At 45.4% G+C, this 8794-nt stretch overlaps 2 protein-coding genes across 2 annotated transcripts in view; one reads left to right on the top strand and one right to left on the bottom strand.

The window, feature by feature from the left end:
• Window positions 1-5452, top strand: part of DHX57 (DEAH (Asp-Glu-Ala-Asp/His) box polypeptide 57) — a 22673-nt gene extending 17221 nt beyond the window's left edge. Inside the window, exons 18-24 of the mRNA XM_009333729.1 lie at window positions 270-365; window positions 465-548; window positions 682-819; window positions 1629-1703; window positions 2150-2284; window positions 3308-3508; window positions 3631-5452. Coding sequence (XP_009332004.1) covers window positions 270-365; window positions 465-548; window positions 682-819; window positions 1629-1703; window positions 2150-2284; window positions 3308-3508; window positions 3631-3774 — 873 coding nt within the window. The 3' untranslated portion in view covers window positions 3775-5452. The remainder of the gene's footprint in view (window positions 1-269; window positions 366-464; window positions 549-681; window positions 820-1628; window positions 1704-2149; window positions 2285-3307; window positions 3509-3630) is intronic.
• Window positions 5453-6457: 1005 nt separating this feature from the next.
• LOC103925075 (serine/arginine-rich splicing factor 7-like) overlaps window positions 6458-8794 on the bottom strand; it is a 7722-nt gene continuing 5385 nt past the window's right edge. The window contains exon 7 of the mRNA XM_009333721.1: window positions 6458-8288. Within this exon, the coding sequence (XP_009331996.1) occupies window positions 8264-8288 (25 nt within the window). The 3' untranslated portion in view covers window positions 6458-8263. The remainder of the gene's footprint in view (window positions 8289-8794) is intronic.

The following is an 8794-nucleotide window of genomic DNA, read 5'->3' as shown; positions in this document are numbered from 1 at the left end:
TGCCCAAAATGAAGTCTTTTCTGTGAGCTGGTCAATCACAAATTTACTTTTGGATTTCTTGTGGTTAGGTAGGACAGTGGGCTTAGGTGCTCTGCTATTGACTAGGCATTTTTGAATGCCTCGTATTTTCTGTTATCTGTGGAGAAAATTTGCATTCTGACCTGTGAGCTGCTGTGAAAATACCAAAGACTATGTGCCATGCAGCTCTCGCAATGGCTTGTCTAAGTTGTGAGGGAAAGAACACGCTTAATCTGTTACTGCCTGTCTAGGTGTCACCATGGGATAAAAGGGAAGAAGCAAACAAAAAGAAGTTGGAGTTTGCAGTAGGGAACAGCGACTACCTGGCTCTTCTCCAGGCCTATAAGGTGAGCTAAAAATCAGTAGCCTCTCTCAGAGGTTTGTGATGTGCTTGAAATTCAAGCTGAAGTATTTTATTAAAGGTTTCCTCCCGTCCTCTCAATTAGGGATGGCGTTTGAGTATTAAAGAGGGCTCTCAGGCAAGCTACAACTACTGCAGGGAGAACTTTCTGTCAGGAAGAGTTCTTCAGGTAAGTCAGTTTTTGTGGCCTTGCACAGGGACTGGTTGAGACACTGGCAAAGTCCTAGTGACGAAAATAAGCAATTGGTGAAGACTCTCCTCACTCTGTGTGGCACCCATCCCAGCCCTTTGTCTGTTTGTAGGAAATTGCCAGTCTGAAACGGCAATTCACAGAACTGCTTTCTGACATCGGGTTTGTGAAGGAGGGATTAAGAGCCAGGGACATTGAGAAGAAGTGGTCCCAAGGAGGTGATGGCGTATTGGATGCCACAGGAGAAGAGGTAATTCACAGCATTTCAGTGCTCCAAAACGATGCTGCAGTTTTTCATTTGACCTGGGTGCCAGGTGGGCTCTAGACTGGTGGGCTTCTTGCCACAGCCTCGCTTTGTAATCTCACACCGGCAACAGTCGCCTCCTACCTGCTCTGTTCTTCCTCCCTGTACATCGTATGTGCTGGTACTAGCCTCGATTGCCCAGGAGGAACAGGCCCAGATGTGGAAATGAGCTGAAACCTGCTCCTTTGAGACAGTGAAACACTGCTGACTGGACACGTTAGAAGTCAGCAAGTGGTGGAAAGGCACGGGCCTGACTCATGACCTGGCCTGAACGTTGGGATTAGTGCCAACCTTATTTTGGGAACAGAATTACATTACAAAGCAGGCAGTGAAATATTTCAGCATTTTGGACAATCTTCAGAAAGCAGTACCTCCAGAGCCAGAGATCTTCTAGGGCTACATCATGAGGCGATAAGGGTTTGGTAGTTGCAGAGTCCCACTGTGCATTGGGACAGCTTGTGCTTGCTTTCTCTCGGGGGCAAGACGCTTTGTAGCCAGACAATTGTTAGGGAATAATTAGGTTCGGCACTAACTGCGTCAGGATAGTTGGTGGCCAGTTTGCTCCATTGATAGTGGGGGGAACACAGCCCAGGTCTACCCTGAGACCTTAGGAGCAGTAACTGGTCCTCCCCTATAAAGCACAGCAGTGCAGCTATAAAAGTAAGCCAGTTTCAGGAATTCAATCATTCCAGAAGCAGGGCTTTACCTTTATAGACTTACCTGTAGAATACCTAATGCATGCATTAATTTCACAGGCGAATTCGAATGCAGAGAACATCAAGCTGATCTCAGCTATGTTGTGTGCTGCACTGTATCCCAATGTTGTCCAGGTAAAAGAACGCTTTTTCATTTCCTCTTCTCCTGTCTAGCGTATCCACACGGCCTGCTTTCAGTCTGGGCTGATTGTGGCAGCCTTGAGCCTGGCTTAGGTTGCCAAAGCTTGCTGCTTACAGTGTTAGAGCCAGGCAGCTGAGCTCCAGTTTGTATTGCTTGAGAGCACTGCTGTTTCTACAGGCTGGTTTTAGTGTCACACACAAGCCAGCAGCAAATGTTCTTAAGAAGCTACTTTAAATTACAGCTTTTTAGAAGGTTGAGGTTACAAATAAGAAGTTAGGTTGAGGTTACAACTAAGAAGTCAGGGTTAGACAGCATCCGGAGTGTAATTATCTGTCTCTAGTTACTACTTGAGAATTTCTGTTTTTGATAAAATTAAAACATAAGTGAAAAAGGTTTTCTGGTACAGCAGATTTTTATAACTTTTTCTCTTACCATACAGGTGAAAAAGCCAGAGGGCAAATACCAGAAGACCAGTACAGGAGTAGTCAAAATGCAACCAAAAGCAGAAGAGCTGAAGTTTGTTACCAAAAATGATGGTTATGTTCACATTCACCCTTCATCTGTGAATTATCAGGTCAGGATTCTTTTCTTCTGCAAAGCATGCTCTTTTTTATAAAAGAAATCACCTTTGCTTGAGCAGTTGAGATTACAGTGAGGATCCCTATTGATGTTTTAAAAAAAAAATCGTGATTGAACTGTCCCCTGTTAGAATCGTAAATAATGATGCGTTCCTGAGTTAAGAGTGTCCTCTTGGGCACACAGTTAAACTCCATCCTCTGGAGTGGAATTAGCAGATGCGGTAACCCCTCAGTTCATGTTTTCTGAAGATGTGTCTGCAAAGCTGCACGCAAAAATGTTGCAGTTGCGATGCTCCCCTGGCTTCTCCTCAGCATTGACTGAGATTGCATGCGCATGTGTAGCACCTTCATACATGTCGATGACTTTTCCCCACCGCCCCTCCCCAGGCTTTGTCTCTTCAGCTGAAATATTATTTATTGGTTCAGAGACATACTCTGGCTTGTTTCTTTGTGGGTCCTCAAACTCTGAAGTTAACTTCCCTTCCAGCTTAATAGCTAATACTTAAATAAGAGCTCTTCTCTCTCTGCCATGATGTATGGTAATATTTGTCTCATGAAGTCTCTCTCCATATTTGATGATTCATTGCTTTTCCAGGATATAAGTTACTTGCTTTAAAAAAGTGGTTTTTTAATCATGAACCATGTATTTGAGTTGTAAAGGCTTTGAACTGTTCATCACTCTTGCTTTGAAAGAGCATAACAAATGCACACATGAAAATGTCCTTAGCATGAAATGGAGCACTTGGGGCCTTGAGGCAACATTAATGAATTAGCTGATCTCTCCCATGCTCGCTGCAAAGTGGGAAGGAGCAAGGGATAAGTGGCAAAGTTAGTGGCAGCTCTTACGGGTCAGAGAGAGTCTGTTAGTCGTGCGGGTGCATTTTAGGCACGTTTGCTGTTCTTTGCAGCCGTAGAAGAGGCAGGGGCGGCCTGTGCGAAGAGGGAGGCAGGCCCGTATTTGCCTGAGCAGGTAGGAAGAGATGTGGCGCTTTAACGAGGATGTTGTGTACGTGTTCCAGACTAGGAACTTTGAGAGCCCCTACCTGGTATATCATGAGAAAATCAAGACCAGCCGCGTGTTCATTCGAGACTGCAGTATGGTGTCAGTGTACCCGCTGGTCCTGCTTGGAGGCGGGCAGGTTCACATGCAGCTGCAGAAGGGAGAGTTTGTCATTTCTCTTGATGATGGCTGGATACGGTTTGTGGCTGCCTCTCACCAGGTAAGGAAAAGGAGGGATAACCCTGGGAGTGCTGCAGAGCTGTGCTTGTGTTTAGAACGCAGGAGATGATGATGCATTTCATGAGCCTTACACTCGCCTCTGTGTTTTACCACGTGTGTTAGGTGGCTGAGCTGGTGAAAGAGCTGCGCTGTGAACTAGACCAGATGCTGCAGGATAAAATCAAGAATCCCAGCATGGATTTATGCATGTGCCCCCGTGGATCTCGGATCATCAGTATGATTGTAAAGCTTGTGACCACGCAGTAACGTGAGAACGTCTTTCTGTACAGACTCACTGTTTGCTACTGCCTGAGAACAGACCAAGTAACATCAGTCTCTCTATGTACTTGTTGTCCCAAAACATGGCACTGATCTCTGGAAGACCAAGTTGGCAACTGTACTATTGACAGGTTTTGGGGGGTTTTGGGGTTGGGTGGGTTTTTTTTCCCCCCCCTTTGTTTACAGAGAGCTCGCTTGTTGAAAATAAGGTGGCTTACCGTACACTCTGGAAAATGGCAAATCTCCCAGAAGAATAGAAACCTCCATCTAAGAAAGTGCTTTTTTCATGAGGCTATACACTGGCAATAGTGTTTTCTGGTCACAAAAATGCCTGCTACCTAGCTGCTGCTTGTAATAGTAATGTCTGGAGGCAGCATGTGACATCATAGGCTGCTCCGAAATTGGTTTAAACTCATTTCTACATTTTGGCCAAGACTTTACTGAGGTAGTCGGTCTTGGCTGACCAGGGATCAATTTGCTTACGGTTCAACGCAACGCCCTTAAAAAGGTGAGCACCTTTTGATTCACGTCAAGGGGTTCTGAAATGGATTTAGGGAGCATCCTCTGGCGAGGAGACTGTACCAGATCAGTTGGAGTAACGTGTTGGATCAGTGCAGGCTCTTCTGGTTACAGCGTAAAACTGCAGGAGAGTGTGGATGTTCCCCCTGAAAGCCAGGCTTTTCCAGCCCCCCCCTATGCTATGAAAAAGTAAAACAGATGAGACGGACTGCTGTAGTGCATTAAAAATGGATCCTTGGGTGGATGGTATTGCTCGCTGTTAACCTCCTCTGGTAGGTGGTGGTCCTCCTGCCACCCTGAACAGCTGAAGAAAGTCCCACTTTTGGGAACTTTTAGCCAAACTCCTGCTCTGGGGAGTGGACTGCTACAGAAGAGTGTGGTGAAATGCCGCAGTAATAATGAACTATTATTACTTCTTCCCTTTGACATGGCTTAATTGCAGTGCTGAGCGTTGCTACAGCTGAGCTGCTTGATGCACTAGCAATTGCAAATAATAGCAAGTGCCTTAAATAAAAAACTTTGCTGTCATCCGTAGTAGTAAAACCAGAGTAAACACTGTCTCCGTGCCAGCCCTGCCTAGAAATAGCCTCCAGGCTGAGGAACGATGAGCAGATGGAGGCACATCGTTTGGGGACTAGTTCAATTTGTCAGAAAAACCACACTTGAATGTTTGTAGAAGCAGTTTCACAGCAACACACCCTTGCACGAGGAAGACGACAGGAGTACCAAGACCAACATACCAGTGCAGTAGAATGGTCTGCAGGTATGTTGAGCTGCAGAAGGCTGAACTGTTCCCATAGCTTAATCTTGGTCAATAGTGGCACCCTACCCCTCTAACTGTGCACCTACGTGCTTGGGATTTTTTTCTCCTGAGGTTTAGTGAAGAGCTGTTAAGGCCTGGGGCGGGGCATTAAAGCACTGCAGAAGTATACAGAGCGCGTTGTCAGCCGTTAGCTCTGTGTGAAGCGGGACTGTGAGGTATGGCGTTGCTTCTGTGTGTGCCTGGCAGCCATGCCAATAAGGGTAAGCAAATAGTGTTTCTGTTCAGGTTGGCTGTGGAGTGAAATAGGAACAGATTCCATTTTTCACCTCGGACTTCCGTACCCTTTCAAAGTGCTATCCTCTTGAATAAATGACTTCTCAACCATCAGGGAGTACCGTGTTTTGGATGGAAACTAGTGCTCAAGCAGGGTCTGTATGACTCTTCCCCCAGGTACATGCTAAACTCCACCTGAGCCATCACGAAGTGAAGGTGAGGGCAAGGACAGCTGGTGATGTAGCGGGTGATAGCAGCATCCACCCTGCTGGAGGGAAGACCTGTGAAACATCCTAGTGCCTTGCCTTGGTGACAGAACGGGCAAATCTGGGAAGAGAAAAATCTGGGAACAAACCACAAATCAATACGTACAATCAAAAGATGACAGCGGATACTGAACTGTGAGCACACCCCTCATGTCTTGCCACCTGGGCTGCAGTGCCAGTTGCTACTTTAGGAGGGTTTCTACATAATAGCGCCTCATCCACTGCTGAAACAGGCTGACTTGCCAGGAATTGCATATGCACTGACCTGGCTTCGTGGCCTGGGCACAGTGGTTTTATTACTTGCTTCCTTCAGCAGGTATGTTCAGCCCCTGAAACCAGCACCAGGGTGCAACAGCTCCATGTCCCCTTAAGAGTAAAGGCATAACGTCCTACAAAATGACTGACTGAGACAGGATAAGCCAGTCCAAACCCCCAGGTGAAGAGCAGAGGCAGAGCTGGAGCCTAGCTGCTGTGCTCCCCAGTACAGCTGGAACTGCCTTTGAGACAGCAGTCTCCAACAAGAGGACGAGACCCACATCAAATACAGATGACAAGCACCAAATGCAGTGGCAGTGCTGCTATTAATGACCATCGGTCTCCCTGTGAGGTATAAGAGCCACCCCCACCAGCAGCTGAAGAGTGGTTCCTTCTCTGACTACGGGCGCTGCCTCCTTCCTACCCCTAGTAACCCTGCTTCCAGCCCTCCTCCTTTACCCCTGAGCACATGGATGCAGTCCCAACCTATCCCCTTTCTTGTAAAGCTCTAATGAGTGGAAAGACTGAAATAGAAAGGTATCACTAGAAGAGTTTTAGTCTACAGGTTTATTGTGAAGTCAGATTGCTAGACACCGTTGCACGGGGTAAATTTTACCACTGATGCTTTAAACTGCAATGGGGAAGGAAGAAGGGAACCCAATAAATATTCCCCCCAGCAGTGTTTAGCAATAGCTTTTGGGTCACCTTAGTTTAATGCTGTTGCTTCCAGCTCCCTCTTCTGCAGCTTATAATGGACTATGGTTGTAACAAAATATTAATTGCAGCATCATCAGCAAGGAAGGTCACTTATCCTCAAAGCACTAATGCACTAAAATGTACAAACATCGGGAAGAGAAGAGGAGGGACAGGACAAACACATTCTGCAATACACAGGAAGAGTCTTTGTGAAGTCATGTATAGGGGCTCATTATTCTTTTAATACCTGGACATCTTGTAAAGCAACAATGACCAAAGTTCATCCAAAAACCTGGGGTTTTGCATGCACAAACTGCACGCACAGCTGCAGTGCTCTACTCTAACAGTAGAGTATCATCAACCCACTGCTGACAAATTAGAAGCTCCAAGAAAATGATTGTTCCTCGCTGGCCTGTAAGACACAGCAATACAGGCCAGAACATACTATAAGGAAGACTTCAAGTCAAAATCATCCGACACTCCGATTTCCTTACTAGTCCGATAATAGCCATTATCAGCTGCAGAGACAAATCAGACTGGCAAATACCTTGCACTAGTTTATCGCACTTATATTAAATCCTTCAGTAACCTATCTGTGGTGAGATGGGGACCGTCTGCATACAGGCAGCTACAGTCCAGTTTCCCAAAGCAACAACTGATCAGGACAGCAGCGAGTCCCTCGGTTACTTTACCGCCAGAGAAGATGTGACCAGGCAGATCAGGTCAGATAGGTGTAACATGAGCTCTTGATTCCCCAACGTACTGCTACTTAAACATGACCTGCAGGTTCTGCTTGTGACCTTCAATCTGTAAGAAAAGCCTTAACTTCCTATATCTAAATATATTTATCTTCTGCACCAGAACTGCCAATTTATCTAAGTATCACAAAGAAGTAGTACTATTTGGACAACCAGGATGTAAAACAAGATTTCTAAAAATATTTACTTCAATAGTTTACATTCCAGAAGTATTCAAAATACCTTCAGGTGAGAAGTTCACTGGTCCTTTAATCAACAGGACAGACAGACCAGCATTCACACATTCCTTGTTTTTTCCATCTGTTAATGCCCTTTGTAGACATTTTTGTAAGTCAAATCATCAAGCATACAAGCACTTCCAGACAGGTTTTCTACCTCACTGAGCTTTGAAGAGGTACAAATAAAAACACAGGGAACAGATCACCGTAACATTCAAGACCGAACAGTAAGAATGACAGCTGGTACTGGTAACTCTTCACTTCAATCGGTGCTCTGTAGGAATGAAGTCCTACAACAGGCACACACCTGCAGGACAGCCTCGGACTGGCTGCTGCACTACACTCGGTTCACAAGTGCCTGTAACAGCCTGCCTCCTGCTTTTCACCATAGTGGCACATGACCTGCTTCAGCTACCCAAATATTAACAGGGTTATCAAAATATTTCTTAGTTAGAAATGCACAGTTTATTTCAACGCGCCAATAAAAAAAGCCCAACATTTCCAGATCACAGAACGTTAACACAACAAAAGAGTTTCGCATTTGTCTACTAGTAAGACTTTTAAAAGATCCAGATTCATGCCAATTGTTAGTCAATAGAAACAGCCTTCTAGGACTAAGCCCTTACATTTATAAAGACACCACAAAATCCCTTATAATAATGTAAACAAAATAAATTTTCTTCTTAAACTTTTTGAATTTGAATCCATTCTTTCAGGACTTGCACTCCCTCAAGGGCTTCCTGATGGTGAATGACTGAAAGGGGGGGAAAAAAAAAAAATATTAAGAGCAACTCCTACAACAAAACCAACAGAAACTGTGCATGCTACCCCAGGTTTCCTCTGCTCAGGAGCCCTCCCCCCCAGCCTCATAATGCCCCACTCCACCCTGTTTTCATTTACAGTGCATGAATAATGAGAAAAGTGTTATATTTTACACCTTTATAAGTAACAACTGGTTTAAGCTTGAAAAGGGCAGGCGAACTAAGAGACATCAGCTGTGACAGACAGGTGAGACATTGAGTCTGCTCAGAAAGCACCTTGGAGCCTGCACTCCAGCTGCACAGAGGAATTCTTACTCTTGCCATAACCTACATGGTTCCAGTTTAGGGCTAGCCATGAGGCACTATCTCAGACTACATCAATTCCAGCACATAATTCTCCGGTTACATAGGAAAACTTGCTCCTTACTTCACAGTGCATAGCAAAACTTGGCAGCTGTGCGACTAACTGAGTGAGAGCCAGCTGTGAGGAGCCACCAGC

The sequence above is a fragment of the Pygoscelis adeliae genome, unplaced genomic scaffold, assembly GCF_000699105.1.
Source record: "Pygoscelis adeliae isolate BGI_AS28 unplaced genomic scaffold, ASM69910v1 Scaffold621, whole genome shotgun sequence".
NCBI classification, from domain to species: domain Eukaryota; kingdom Metazoa; phylum Chordata; class Aves; order Sphenisciformes; family Spheniscidae; genus Pygoscelis; species Pygoscelis adeliae.
This window is presented reverse-complemented; position numbering and strand designations above follow the sequence as displayed.